Source organism: Podarcis pityusensis (genome assembly GCF_964106645.2).
Source record: "Podarcis pityusensis genome assembly, chromosome: 11".
Classification (NCBI taxonomy): Eukaryota; Metazoa; Chordata; class Lepidosauria; order Squamata; family Lacertidae; genus Podarcis; species Podarcis pityusensis.
This window is the reverse complement of record NC_138036.1, coordinates 57,563,201-57,578,842: the sequence shown is the minus strand read 5'-3', so window position 1 is coordinate 57,578,842 and position 15,642 is coordinate 57,563,201. Positions and strand designations below refer to the sequence as shown.

The following is a 15,642-nucleotide window of genomic DNA, read 5'->3' as shown; positions in this document are numbered from 1 at the left end:
TATATCACAGTTGGACAATATGCTGTATTTAATAATAAATCAGCGTTGTGCTGGAATTAACTCAACTTGTGGTGGAAAACTTTGATTTAAACCATTCACAGTTTGCCACAAGCAAATTTTAGTCACTGCTGAATATAGTCACAAGCATAATTCCAATGAAAACTGCTATATCCCATTTGTGGCCCGTTTTTTAAAAAAACTCACCCTCTGGTTTAGAAGTCTCCGCCCACCTTGCTATCACCATTTTCTAAGCTAACATCACAACACTGAAAACTAGAACTTTTTTGAAAGTGCTAAGTGGGATTTCAGATTTCCAGTAAGAACTTGTAACCTGTACACGTGAGCCTTGAATTCATGAATACCCGTGATTCATGTCTTTCTTTTGCCCAAACTCAGCACAATTTATTCCACACAAATGAAGACAGGGGAACAGGGGGGAGGGGGACTACCTGCTTACCATATTGAGCCCTGTAAGGTTAACACTAGTTAGCTTTTTCATAGAGCTTATGACTTTCTCCAAACACTCCTCGGTAATCTTGTGAATTCTGCCAATGTTCAGTACGTTTAGATCTGGACACTTCACAGCCACGGATCTCAAGCATTCGTCAGTAAGAGCATGGCATCCAAATATTTCCAGCTTCTTAAGGCTAGAAAAGACAAGATAGAGAAAAGTAACATGGTTTTCTAATGATCATTAAATCACCACTGTTTAATAAACTTGTCCAGAATATGTGTGTGTGTGTGTGTATATATATATATATATATATATATATATATATATATATATATTCTTGTTTTACAGAAGTAAGTGTAATGTCTCTCGTATTTTTCCATGTAACATTTTTACAAATCCGTTTCATTTGTTGAGACATTAGGGAGAGAGAAAAAAGGGGGTGGAGGGAGGGAAGATGCGTAGGGGTGGGGTTGGGTGGCGATGTTTCTATTATGCTTAATGTATGTAGGGTTTGGTGTCAATATATTTTAACTGTATCATAACTGTATTGATTCCACAACTCCAACATGAAACAGCTTAAGGAAGTAGTTGATAAAACTACTGAGTTAATGAAATTGTATCTCATATGCTCTAAATAGGTTCATTTGTGTAATTTCACAAATTGGAAATGCTATAAAAAGAATAACCCTATGTTCACACCAAGATCAGCAACACCAGCTATTACTTTTTTGATGCCATAAAAGTATGAGGCATCTTATGCTATTAAATATACAATATAGAAGGCTTATGTTATATGTTTAGTATATTTTTCCTCCATTTATTATTAATAAAAACAATGGTCATAATTACACTTCCAGAATATGGGGGGAAAGAACAAATTTAAACAGAATATCTGCAGAATTGCAATTACAAAATGTCTGTGAAATTAAATACAATACTGAATTCTATTTCAAAAGGAATTAACCAAAATGAAAAAGGAGTGAGAGAATCTGTGTCATAACCCTTTTAATAACAGAATAAATCTTAACCAACCTCACCAAACCTGACTTCAAAACAGGGTAAAACCACAATATATTTTCATTAACCCCAAATCCTTGCTAAAGTCAATAAATGGCTGCCCATTTGATTAACGTGATCAGGATTTGAAGCAGCTTAGAATGTTAACTGGTGGCAGACCCAAGTATTGGGGTACAGATTGACTGCAGTATTTCAATACCGCAAAAATACTCTGCAAAGATTAAACTTCAAGGGGGAGAAATTTCAGAACACTAGGGTGGGATGGAATGATGTGCACTGATGTAAAGGGTGTGTTTGGTTTAACCAGGAAAAAAATATATTTGCTTCCAACTAAAAACAGCAGGTTGGCAGGTAAATAGTTAGCCCTCACCTCTTTCCCTCTATTTATGCTAACTCGGGGTGCGGACAACTGGCTTAGGCGCGTAGGCAGCAAGAGTTATGAGATGGCACAACAGGATCAGGAGGTTCCTGAGACCCAGGCAGGTGCCCAAAGATGCTGTATACCCAACGCCAGCCCTGATCAAGGACATGGTTAGTGGGAAAGCAACCTTTCCCCTTTAACTATGCCAATGGTTCCCAAACTGTGATTCACAAGCTTCACTCAGGTGGCCCACAGCATGTCTGTGAAGAACGGCAGGAGTTGCCACTGCGAATCATGGGTGTGGTGGCCGCTTCATTGCTCAAGGAACTTGGCAGCCCACCCACAAGGTGAGCAGGATGGCGTAGAAGTGAAAGGAGGAGGGGGGAATCAACTGGAAAGGAGCAGAGGGGATTAGGAGCACGAAAAACAGAGCAAGAGGAAGGGAATAAAGAAAAACAAATAAAAGACGCAATAAAAACACAATTGAAATCATACAGCATCTAAGCGCAATTGCTACAGCGGGTGGACAAGTCATCAAGTGGTCTGCCAAGGACCTCAGCAGATGTCAAGTGGTCCATGAGGGAGAAAGTCTGGGAGCCACTGGATTTATTGAACCAAGCATGGGAAATGACTGTACATTATAGTCATGTGGCTTAGTATCCAAGTTCTGATGTTACAACGTAAACATTTTGGTCAAAGAAAGAGCAGGGAGGCGAACAGAAATATTATACCTTTTAACCAAGGGACTCTGAATGAACTCTCGCTTTGTTCGTTTGTAAAAAGGCACAACAGTTCATAGTTCATTACTTGCAGAGGGAGCATCACTTTAGGACTAAAATTAGGAGGCAGCAATAAATGAAAATCTAAGCTGCAAACTGTAGCTTCAAAACTTCAAATCTCACAACTTCCTGTGCTTGTGGCCTGTCCCCATATCAGTAAACATATCTGATCAGTGAAAGGTCAGCTGGGCCTTTTCCCTCCAGACTTTTGCACTTCAGTGAATATGTGCATTTGCAGTAGAAAACTGGTCAAGGCAGTCCAAATTTCAAGTTTTGTTCTTCCGACCCACAGTTCAGAATTTCCTCTGATAAAAATTATCTTGATGTGGGTGAAGACATATAACATGGTAGATAACTAACACTGTTTGCCTATCTTCATGAAATTCCAATTATAATATGCTTTGGTAACTTGGACCTTTATCAACAAGAATACTGATTAACAGAGCAATCAGCTTCATATTTACTTAGAAGCCTCACCATTTTCAATAAGGTTTACACCTTAATGAATATTACAACTGTGACACCTTTTCCCCAAAGCTGAGGCATCACAATAACTGGACCAACAAAGAGACAATAATTTTTCACAAGGAAGATTTTCACCAGAATTCATTGACTTGCCAAACACCATTATATAGAAAACCCTGAAAATCTCCTCATTTGGTATAAGCTGGGCAGAACTGAGACAGTTAAGTTCCCTAACAGTAAATAGCTTGTGTGACATATTTGTTACGTGTGCAGCGCCATGAACTTCAGAACAGATATATTAAATCATGGAGCACATGAGGAAAACTGCATCCTATTCAACATCCTACAAAGTGCCAATGGCAGCTTCTCTCTCTGGTTGAATAACAACTTTGGGAGGGGGCCATTTTTACCAAAATCAACATGCACAGGACTAACCCACCCCTCCCAACACATCATAGTTCTAATTCTGAGTAGTTGCTGTTTATTTACTTTAAAAACCAGATACATAAAATGCATTCACACATTTTACATATTGTCTAGCTTGGCCCTCAGGTGACAGACTGTGGGTTCTGTTAAAAGTGGTAGATTAATGTGAGAACATGTGCAGTTAAGCAATTCAGATATGCTGAAATAACGCTTCCAGATGGGGCTTAATTTGCAAACTGAAATATTGCAAGTGATTGGTTGTCAACAGGGTTTTTAAAAATATTTTTATTAGATTTACCTCAGAGAAGTTAAATCCAGATTAAATGGGTGGGGGGAGAATACAGCCTGACATTTTGACGCCAACAACACTGGTTGGCTACTTAAATATATATATATATATCTGTGGGAGATCCTGCAACTTCCTGGAAGGGCCCAAAGTATGAACCAGCTGTTCACCAGAGAGAAATCCATGTAGGCTGTACCCACAAAGGAAGTTAAAAATATTTTTCATAAAGTGAAAGCCTAAGGAAACTCTGGGAAAACAATAAGAAAAACAAATGTGTGACAGCAAACCAGGCAGGCGATATTCTGATTTATTTATCAGTAGCTCCTGGCTGTGTTGCTCCTGCCATGTCTTAAGCGGCTCTGTTATATTTTCCTGCATTATCGCAGATGTCTTCGCAGTCATACTTGCACTCTGTGCTGAAACACAAATTCATCGTATGCTTTTATTGCACTCAGCTGGAGTATTCCATATCATTAAAGTGCATCTGCCATGTGTAAACACATCAGCAAGAAGAATCATCGCACTATGCTATGCTCTGAAATTTTGCAATAAAAAGAACAGTCAAATTATGACGGGGAAAGAAGCCCTTGTTGAAATCAGTCATCGTATGAGAGCATCTTTTTAACAATCAAGGCAAGGAGCCAATACTGATTAAGCCACTTAAAATAAGGTATTTTGTGTCTTGTTTGTTCTGTTCTAATTTTACAGCCATGACAATCAAAACGTAACTTCTCAGCAGATTATATTCATGTAAATCTGACGCTGGAGATATCAAGGAAAACTCGTTTTGGAGGGAGAAGAATCGGTGGAAGAAGACTGGAAAAAGTTTAAAGATTATTTACAGAAATACTGTAAAATTAATGAATGTTAGAAAAATGTTGGAATGAAGTTATATGGCTTTAGTAGAAATGTTATAAGGAATTAAGTATAAATAGATTAATAGAATATTAAAGGGAAAATAAGGTTAGAATGTGTTAAGATAATTATAGGATAGAAAACAGAGGAAGATGGAAAGGAATTGCTGAAACAATTAACAGAAGTGGAATACAAAAAGGGAGGTGTGAGGAGGTCGTGGAAACAAGTGAACGAAAGATAAGATAATGAAATGGTTTGATGTGTTTTAAATGGGTTTTGTTTTTGTTTTATTAGTTTTATGTGTTAGTGTTTTGTAGTGTTTTTGTATTGTATTGCATTGTCTTCTTTTTTATGCTTTTTCTTTTGTACTGTTGTGTTTAAATTGTTGGAAAATTAATAAATATTATACCAAAAAAAAAAAAAGGGAAACTCGTTTTGGCTCTATGTCACTTCACATAGCTGCTGGTGCCATGTTAGGTCTGAAGTCAGGAGCTACAGTATTAGAAGGGAACAGTGTCTTCCCTAACATTGGGCCCTGGGGTTCTGTTGCCTGACCCTATGACTACTGGCACAATGGCTTAAATGGCAAAGTCAGTGCTGTTTTTCTAGAAAAAGAGGTGCCGGAACTCACCATGAACGCCTACCTCGTTCTCTTATAATGGAAATGGCGCCCACCTGAGAGGTGCCAGAACTAAGTTCCAGTGAGTTCCTGCTGGGGGAGAAAGCCCTATGCAAAGTAATGATTGAACAGAGGCGAAACTAGGCTTTATTTCACATAGGTCAAAGACCTCCCTTGCACATCTGTGTGCGCACATACACAGGGTAGGAGCCTTAATGGCACCCCCCTGGAGGCTTTACCTGGGGCAAAAAGCCTGGCTAGTCCCGTCCCCCGTCGCTACAGCTTGAACTAGACATAACATATTCAAAACATCTTTACATTTAATGTGCATTTTAAAAATGAATATAGTAGCTGCTGGGGGGTTTATAATTATCAAGATTGTAGCAGGCATTGATGGAGCATTTAATCTTTCCCTCCCCTGCTGTGGTCCTGATGAAAATCACTCTTCTAGAGCTGCTATTTGCATTGGGATGAAAGCTCCCATTCCTCAGTTTTGAAATACCTTCTTCTTTAATTTAAAAAGATAAACCTCCCGTATTTTGTTTTGTTGTTGTCTTTGCAATGAGTAGGCTTTTAAAAATAGGAACTGTTACTCACAGGAATTAATAAAATACAATTCTTTAAGCATAAATTATCCAAAATGGAAAAAAGAGCCAGCATTCTGAAAATATTGAAGGAATTAGAGCAAATCAATACAGATTAGACAGAGCGGTACAAAAAGCAATTCCCAGACAGTCCTGTACAGAGTCTCAAATAAACAGCCCGGAACATCAAGTCCAAAGGCTTCAACAACAAAAGAACCTCTTGAATTCAGATACTTCATACATATTAAGCAGAATGAGCCACCTAAGTAGAATGACCCATCTAAATTAAGATGCCTCTTAATGGAAAGAAATGGGGTTTTGGTTTTTTATAATGCAGAAGTATATGTGGGCATGATCTCATACAACAAATAATTGGAGCAGCCAGATCTTTACAGACTGTGTATAATGATGGTTTTGTTTCTAACCACTATGAAAAAAACTACTATGTACCTAAGATATAATGAAATACAAACAAGCTAGAATTATGTGGAGGAGGAGGGACGGGCCCACAACTCATATTTCTTTATTCATGCACATATATACAATAGCCTGGCACACGGGTGGCGCTGTGGGTTAAACCACAGAGCCTAGGATTTGCCGATCAGAAGGTTAGCGGTTTGAATCCCTGCGACGGGGTGAGCTCCCATTGCTCGGTCCCAGCTCCTGCCAACCTAGCAGTTCAAAAGCACATCAAAGTGCAAGTAGATAAATAGGTACCGCTCCGGCAGGAAGTAAATGGCATTTCCGTGCGCTACTCTGGTTCGCCAGAAGCAGCTTAGTCATGCTGGCCACATGACCCGGAAGCTGTACGCCGGCTCCCTCAGCCAATAAAGTGAGATGAGCGTCGCAACCCCAGAGTCGGTCACAACTGGACCTAATGGTCAGGGGTCCCTTTACCTTTACCTTTTATAAAATAGCCTAATAGTTCAGCCTTGGCATGTCTTACCTTCCAGATTTCACGGTATAGGATGGGTTTCGTTCTTATTGATTTGTTACTGAACCTGCTGGGAGTTGCACCTTCATGTAAATACTAAATGTTTCTATTTTTGGATGCCATAGATGATAACATAAATTCTGTAATTCATGGACCCAATTACACATGCAGGACTGCCAAGTAACTGGAAACAGAATTCTCCCACCGTGACTTTGCCAACATGATTTTGAAGAACACCTGAATAGGGCTCATATGATGACAAACATAGGCGTAGGTATGATTTGAAGGGAAATATTTATTGCACATTCTCTTTAAAGTTCCAAGGCAGCACTGGGTGAGGCATAAAGTAAAAGGGATTGTAAGAAAATTGTAATTACAGAATATAGATCCTGACTGGCTTAAAACTGGCAAAATGAACAGAGGTTGAAGAGAGAAAGAAATAAGCAAAGCTTTGACAGACGGTGGCTACCATCTGCTAACAATGGTTTTGCATTGTATTCATTTCCCATGATATTACATGCCTTTTAATAAGTTTATTGTCTTCATTTGTCTTGTTAGCACACCTTTGATAAAATGCATCGTAGGGGTAAAATTAATTTTAAAACATTAACCACTAAACTTTTTGTTGCCCTGGGCAGGCACCTGCTGTATATGAAGAAGAAGAAGAAGAAGAAGAAGAAGAAGAAGAAGAAGAAGAAGAGGAGGAGGAGGAGGAGGAGGAGGAGTTTGGATTTGATATCCCGCCTTTCACTCCCTTTAAGGAGTCTCAAAGCAGCTAACATTCTCCTTTCCCTTCCTCCCCCACAACAAACACTCTGTGAGGTGAGTGGGGCTAGCCCAAGTGTGACTAGCTAGTAGGAGAGAAGTGTGACTAGCCCAAGGTCACCCAGCAGCTGCATGTGGAGGAGCGGAGACGCGAACCCGGTTCCCCAGATTACGAGACTACCGCTCTTAAGACAGACAGTATTTATTGACTAAAACTTTCTAGGCAAACGTACAACCAAATGAAAACTGTACCTGAGAAGTTAGCGTGAATTCTAAAAAAAAGAAATCCTGTCCTTTTCATTTTTATAACTAAATATAGGTTCAGAACCCCAAGACCTTGTACATACTTTCAGCTTTAATAATTTGGCATTGAATTGGCCAAATGACTATTTCCAAGGAATAGCTCAAAGCAAAATGTAAAAAGCGGTTACTTTTGCAACTGAAAGTTTGTGCTAATTTAAGGCACCAGCTCTCAATAATGCAACATTGTTCTGAGGGCAATTAGCAAAAGGGTATGAGGGAATGTGATGCTAACACCCAACACTAAGATGAAGCTCTACCAGGCTTTGCGCGTTGAGCACACTGTTTTATGGAAGTGAGTCATGGGCAACTTACAACTGTCAGGGGTGATGCCTCAGTTGTGCTGTGTCAGAAAAAAATTGGGCATCACATGGCAGCACAGAGTTTCAAACAAAGATGTGTTCTCCCAAGCCCACTGCTGGCTTGGTTATGTCCAAAGAATGGAAGATGGCAGAATCCTCAAGGATGTGTTCTATGAGGAGCTGGCTTCAGGCACTAGGCTAATTGGCAGACCAAGTCTGCATCACAAAGATGACATGACGTGAAAGCTGGCAACATGAACATTGTCATGTTGTAATCCCTTGCAGATGACCTCTATGCCTGAAGACAGACAGCCCGGTCATGTATCCATAGCAGTGACCAGAGGAGGAAGGAGTGCTGGAAGGAGTGCAGAAAGAAGAAACACCATAGTGTATCCGCATCAGCACAACCAGACACCTTCACCTGCCCCAGCTGCAACAAAGCATGTCTCTACAATATCAGCTGCTTCTTTGATGACGATTTGTGAATTATGGCATGCTTTTGCACTCATGCCTGTTGTCTTTGTCCATGGAGTTTTCTTGGCAGGGATACTGGAGTGGCTTGCCGGTTCCTACTCCAGGTAGATCACGTTTGGTCAAAACTCTCCACTATGACCTGTCCGTCTTGGGTGGCCCTGCATGGCATAGCTCATAGCTTCTCTGAGTTATTGAAGCCCCTTCGCCACGGCAAGGCAGTGATCCATGAAGGCTCCAATACTTTGGCCACCTCATGAGAAGAAAAGACTCCCTGGAAAAGACCCTGGTGTTGGGAAAGATTGAGGGCACAAGGAGAAGGGGATGACAGAGGACAAGATGGTTGGACAGTGTTCTCGAAGCTATGAACATGAGTTTGACCAAACTGTGGGAGGCTGTGGAAGACAGGAGTGCCTGGCGTGCTCTGGTCCATGGGGTCACGACTAAATGACTAAACAACAACAACATTGCACTCATATTCTACTTTGAGCCATCGACATCTGGTTGGCTACTGCAGGAACAATATGCTGGACTAGATAGGCCTTGGTCTGATCCATTTATGTTCTTATCTATGCCAACAACAGCAAATAAATAAAATGCAGTGTTTTCAGAGAGAAAACGCACAGCCTTGTGAACCATATATAGCTATGGTGATGAGACAAGCACTAAATACTCATATTGTGGTGCAGTTACTGCTGGTATATGAATTACCTTTTCCCATGCTTTTCAATCAAGGCAGTTACTGCATCATCTGTAATCCGGCATCCATTAGTAGAAAGGCACTGCAATCTAAAAACAGAGAGCAACAGCAATTCTCTTCTTTTATTTGAGCAATTAAGCAATATGCAACCCAGATTTGAGCTTATGTTATGATTTCTCTACACAGATATTCTACCTACATAGGAAGACACCTGAAAGCATGAAAGGTAGTATAGATCAGGGGCAAATGCTAGACTAGTAGATTTCTCAAAGACCTGAAATAGATAGACAGGGTTTCTGACTCCCAACAGTTTAACAACAGCAAGTAACAACAACAACAAAACATTTACTATGGCTGGCATTTAGTTAACTAATTATTTGCTATGGCTGGTCATGTATTTCTCAGCCTCCATGTTCCATCCTCACCTGTTAAATGCAAAATATGTTGCAATATACACCCTCCAAAAAACCCCTAGTCTGGAGGACCCCTTAATCTCCTTGTTTCTACAGATCCATTCTACAAAATGGTACCTAGTTGTGCGCAACAGTATGAAGAACAACAAATGTTTGGGTTTTCAATTGTACCTTACAGATGATGCTACTAAGGCAATGAGTCCTGAATCAGTAGCTCCTGTCCAGCTAATATCTACAGTTGTCAGGTTATGGCAAAAGGTGCTTGCACAAAGCAGAACTTTGTCCCCTCTAAATCCAGGACCACTGCAGCTTTTTATATTCAGTTCCTATGTGCAAAGAAAATTCCAAGTGTGGGTTCATTAAAATGACTTTTCTTCTTTGATATTAATAATAATAATAATAATAATAATAATAATATGCTTTTAAATATTGTCATAACATTTTCAAGCAACCTCATTTAGGGGTTAGGAATGCCAGAATTAAATAAATAAAAGAGGGGGTGGTATTCAGTGTCCTCTTACTGACAGAGGCTTCTATCAGCAGAACAGGGAGGCAAGCCGTTTTAATTCATCCCCTTCTCTCCACTGTACCTCCCACATCGTTCCAAAGGGTCTCAATTCTCTGAAGCGGATTTGTGAGAGATGTGGTTGGGCTACAGGAGTGAAGGGGAAATTGGCACACGCATACACACAAATCCCCAACCCAACACTGGCCTCCAGGTCCAACTGATGGAAGCCTTCATTGGAGCAAAGTGCCTTCCATCAGTATGGGGACGTACTGGATGCAACCCAACATATTTTATACAGCACATTTTCCTTTTAACTAGACCTTAGGCAAAGCTTTTATGAAATCAGGCTTTATTTATTTATATAATGCTACCAAGGTAGAATACATAGGGTTCCTAGTTTGTCGCCACTGACCAGCTCTACACCTGCTTAGTTCCTGAAAGGCAGCTGGATCATGTGTCTTCAGACTGTGGCCTTATCATAAATGAGGTGTCTGCAAGGTCAATGAATATTATTGAGATTCCTACTGCACTAATTTCAGCCTCAATTGTGAGTTGCAGCAAATATTCAGCACTTTCATGGCTCTTCAGATTTCACAGAAAACAAAGTAATCTTGTTGGCTTGCATATCAAATTGTTATCTCCTGCTCTGCTTCGGTCATGCTTCATTTAGATGTTTCCACTGCATCCGCACGCAAACACACTCCTTGCCCTCATTTGAGTTAACAATAAATAATTCTTATGTCACGGATCAGGAAAATACTATATTGTAAAAAGGATAAGAAAATACAAAACTGGGATCCTTCCAATCAAGAAGTAAAACATCGTTTCCTTTGGTTTGCTTTTATGCTAGCTGGAGCTTCACTTATTTCTTAGCAGGCAGCTGTAGATCCAGTGACTTCACTGTCAGTAGGGATGGATGAATCTGTCCACTTTGGTTTTTCTCATTTTCCCATTCTCAGTCTCAGTTCTCCACATTTCTTTATCAGTTTGCAATTATTATTTTTTAAATAATAATTATGGAAATTAATCAGCACAAATTTATCCCAATATACACATTTTTGCAAAGCATATTTTTTCTAATATTTCTAAAATGAATTTTTGTATGTGATTTTCACAAATAAATGCAGTTGTCTGCACACTTTACCTTAGTCACATGCCACCCTGGGTTCTTTTGTAAGGAAAGGGAGGATACAAATCTAATAAATAATATAAATAGCTTATGCATTTTCTACACATTTTCTTGGCTGCAGAACTATACTGCCAAATTCAGATAACTGCAAATTTTGAAGGATATGTTTTGGTTTATTGTTCTGGAAATTAAGTAAATTTGCCTTTAAATGAAAACTTAACAAAATTTCTCCCCTAGTGTTAGCTAATAGTAATGTTTCCTTAATGAAGGCTATTAGGCTCTAACTTTTAATAGATAACCAATATTCATAAAACTTCAGAGTGCTAATGGTGGAAATCTGTGTGGCTACAAATGGGTCAACTTTAAAACTTTTAAAATTTACGAGTAAACATCTATGGCACGACCAGTATAAAATCTACAACTTTAAAAATATATGATAGAAAATATCCACATTGAGCTTTGCATTCATAAAAAACAAACAGTGTGTTATGAAATGTTGTCGTTCATTTTTTATAATCCTTCAGGTGTCCCTATGTCGGTTTTGACATGCCAGCAGCCTTACAAGTTACTGAACTCCCTTATGTAAGTGAAGGGAACTTGTGATCATGCTAAAACTTTCACACATCAAGGTGTTTTTGCCAAAATTTGTTTCTATTTCCAACTATTGTTGTAATGCAGATGTAAATACATGCAGATTTAATAAATTAATTAAACTCCTTTTGTTACTCTGCTACACTTTTAAAGCAAGTGAGGTGCCCAATTACTAATATTCTTATCTATGGTTTCAGAACAACAGGGCAACATCTAACAATGATTTTAAGTGGTATATATTGCAGGGAGTGAAGATCTGTTTCTGGAATCTACATTTTCAGTGATTTCTTCATTTACAATCAGGGGTGGGGGGTCAGAGACAAAATGAGGCCAGGTTCAAAGGCACAACAAAGTAGGCTAAGCATGTGATTCTTACATTTGTACAGTAGGCTACGTTCTAAGCTGTAAAAGTCATAGCTTAGGGTTTAAAAATACATTTAAAAAACCCCCACATTATTTACTTAGAACATCATCAACAACTAGACCCCCACACAGCACAAAGTTGTAAGTAAAATGGACATTACTCAACTCTATGAATTAGCTGTATGTAGAGTGTACATATTTTGCTAACTTAATATGAAGAGTTTATGTACAGTATTACCGGTATCTATCATATGGCATTATGAGCTCCCTCTTGTGGGCCCTTTTCATTCTCTTTCTCAATTTCTCTCTTAAAGAATTCAAATGAGAATTAAATTCATTCAGTAAAAAACAGAATTACCGTAATCATTTTGATTTTTAAAAAACTGAACAATATATTACTTGTTCATTAATCTGTAGATATAAGCAGCCCACACATCTCATTATAATGCATTTGCATAAAATCTACACCACCTATTCTCCCTCTGGGATGCCACTTCTAGGCTCAGTAGGAGATGGCCTGTTCCTGCAGTTCGTCTTTTGTCTAATCCCACCTCCCAATTTTGAGTCTGCTTTAATTGCCTGTCCAGTGCACCTGCTTCTGTGCTCATTTCCACAGATATCACAGGGTCTTGGATTCAGCTTGTATCAAGATTTGCTCAACTAAACCTTTATTTTATTCACTACTGTATGAATACGGGACACGGGTGGTGCTGTGGGTTAAACCACAGAGCCTAGGGCTTGCTGATCGGAAGGTAGGCGGTTCGAATCCCCGCGATGGAGTGAGCTCCCGTTGCTCAGTCCCAGCTCCTGCCAACCTAGCAGTTCAAAAGCACATCAACGTGCAAGTAGATAAATGGGTACCGCGCCAACGGGAAGGTAAATGGCGTTTCCGTGTGCTGCTCTGGTTCGCCAGAAGTGGCTTAGTCATGATGGCCACATGACCCGGAAGCTGTACGCCGGCTCCCTCAGCCAGCAAAGCGAGATGAACGCCGCAACCCCAGAGTCGGCCACGACTGGACCTAATGGTCAGGGGTCCCTTTACCTTTATCTAATCTAGCATAAAGTATGTTTTCTCTGATTATTTGCCTTGTCAAGTGAGGATGCAGAATGCGGCTTTGTTTTTCTAAACTGAACCAGTAAATATTTTACAGGAACTAAACTTCAGAGCTGTGGAATATTTTGTCCTCTCTGACATAACTCCCAAATATGCTGGAATATGCAAAGTGCCTGGAGTGATATCCTTTGTCCTACTGCCAAATATTTGTAAACTGTAACTGCTTATTGAATGTAAGGATGCCGCTTGAATGTAAGGATGCAACTGTGTATATTCAACAGGGAATATTATGTATTCCCTTACTATGTAAGATGCCGTCACACTCTGCAGTTAGTGTCACCACCAACCTGCAGCCACGCCAGTTACAGCATGAGGGACAGCAGGCAGGACCAGACAAGCTGTTTAATGGAGGGTGGAGAGACCTTGCATACAGCATTTCAGCAAGCCACTGTGTGGAAGTCCTCTTGCCCCTCCAGGAAAACATGCCTTTAAAAGGTGGTGGGGCTTCCATTAGCCCCGCCAGCCTGACTAATCATCAGGGATGGTGGCAGCTGCAGTGCAGCAACATCTGGGGGGCCTCTGGTACCCCACTTTTGATGTACATAGTATAAGTTATTACAGTGGTGCCTCGCAAGACGAAATTAATCCGGTCCGCGAGTCTCTTCGTCTTGCGGTTTTTTCGTCTTGCGAAGCATGGCTATTAGCGGCTTAGCGGCTATTAGCGGCTATTAACGGCTTAGCGGCTATTAACGGCTTAGCGGCTTAGCAGCTTTAAGAAAAAGGAAACAAACTCGCAAGAACTCGCAAGACATTTCGTCTTGCGAAGCAAGCCCATAGGGAAATTCGTCTTGCGGAATGACTCAAAAAACGCAAAACCATTTCGTCTAGCGAGTTTTTCGTCTTGCGAGGCATTCGTCTTGCGGGGCACCACTGTATTTCTAAGGGTTTTTAAAATTAAGTTCACATAGAAGTCCACAGTCCAAGCTCTTAGTAAAATGCTAATAATAATAAAATGTTATTCATTATTAACGTTTTATGGCAATTGCAGAGACAAAATGACGTTTCTCCAAAAGCACAGTGCTACCTTAAGAGATTCTCCACAGTGCTGGAAGAACAGCTTTAACCCCACTTCAGTAATTCTCTGGGCTTCATCGTGGCAATGATCAAGAGTGAAACATCGGGGGTGGCGACTCCCCAAACTGATCAACCGCTCATCATTCAAGCAGTGGCAGTTCGTCAGGTGGATCTCCTTCCCTGGGGATAGAGAAGCCAGGTTTTTTAATCTGCAGACTGATACTTATAGCATTTTATTATTATTATTACTTTTTAAATAAACAACAGAAATAATATTGAGGCAAACAAAGGCTTTGCCCCAAAAGTGAAAATTAAAGACAAGTCAAGAGTTAAGTATGTCTAGAAGAATAATGTGTTCCTGGAATATGCTATCAATAGTACAGTACTTACTATTTAGTCAAGTAGCCTCCAATGCCAAATCTTATTACTCCTAAGGATTTATTGACATCAATGGCAAATACGCAATCACATCATATGTTCAGAAGCATAGCCACAACAGCTTGATTTTTAACTCTACTTTGCTCCAGCACATAGATTCAAGCTAGTTTGCTGATTTAAATCAAAACAGAGGTTCTCACAATGCTAAAGCTGATGCCAAAGGCCTTTGTTTGTGGTGGTAGTGCAGATGAGCAGAGGATACAGAACTGTGGAAAGCACTCCTGGAATTGTGGAGAAGCATAGGGAATCATCCCTACGGATAACCTGCCCCTTTGCATGGGATACACTATAGCAACAAGGTGGGGAGGGGAGAATAAAAAAGGGACAGAAGGCATGAAAGGAGACCTATGTGATCCATCATTCATTTATTTATTCATAAGATGTTTGAGACACTTTTTGTATATAAAAATGGATAAACCAATGAAAATAGTTTTTGAAAAGCACAACATCTAGCAGAGAGAGCAGACAACCCATACCTATCATAGAAACTTAACAGAAAGCACGTGGGGGAAACAAAAGTCTTGGGCGAGGAGGAAATTCTAGTGAATGCATTTTAAATATAATAGGCAGCAGTGTAAGAATGCAACAATATACATTTTGTCATAATATAAAGAGATTCTCTACTCCAGATAAAATGCCATAAACGAAACAAAGTAGCATATGAGGACCAATGACTCCAGGATATAGGATAATATGAAATATAACTAGCAAACATACAGAGCCTACCTGGTCTCAAACCCAGGAATTAGGAAAT

At 39.8% G+C, this 15,642-nt stretch overlaps 1 protein-coding gene across 3 annotated transcripts in view; it reads right to left on the bottom strand.

The window, feature by feature from the left end:
* LOC308457966 (uncharacterized protein) overlaps positions 1-15,642 on the bottom strand; it is a 44,690-nt gene that overhangs the window by 10,280 nt on the left and 18,768 nt on the right. For all 3 annotated transcript variants that reach the window (XM_080972346.1, XM_080972347.1, XM_080972345.1), the window contains 4 exons: positions 14,461-14,630; positions 9,903-10,057; positions 9,330-9,407; positions 458-647 (listed from right to left, as the gene is read on the bottom strand). In XM_080972346.1, coding sequence (XP_080828472.1) covers positions 458-647; positions 9,330-9,407; positions 9,903-10,057; positions 14,461-14,630 — 593 coding nt within the window. The remainder of the gene's footprint in view (positions 1-457; positions 648-9,329; positions 9,408-9,902; positions 10,058-14,460; positions 14,631-15,642) is intronic.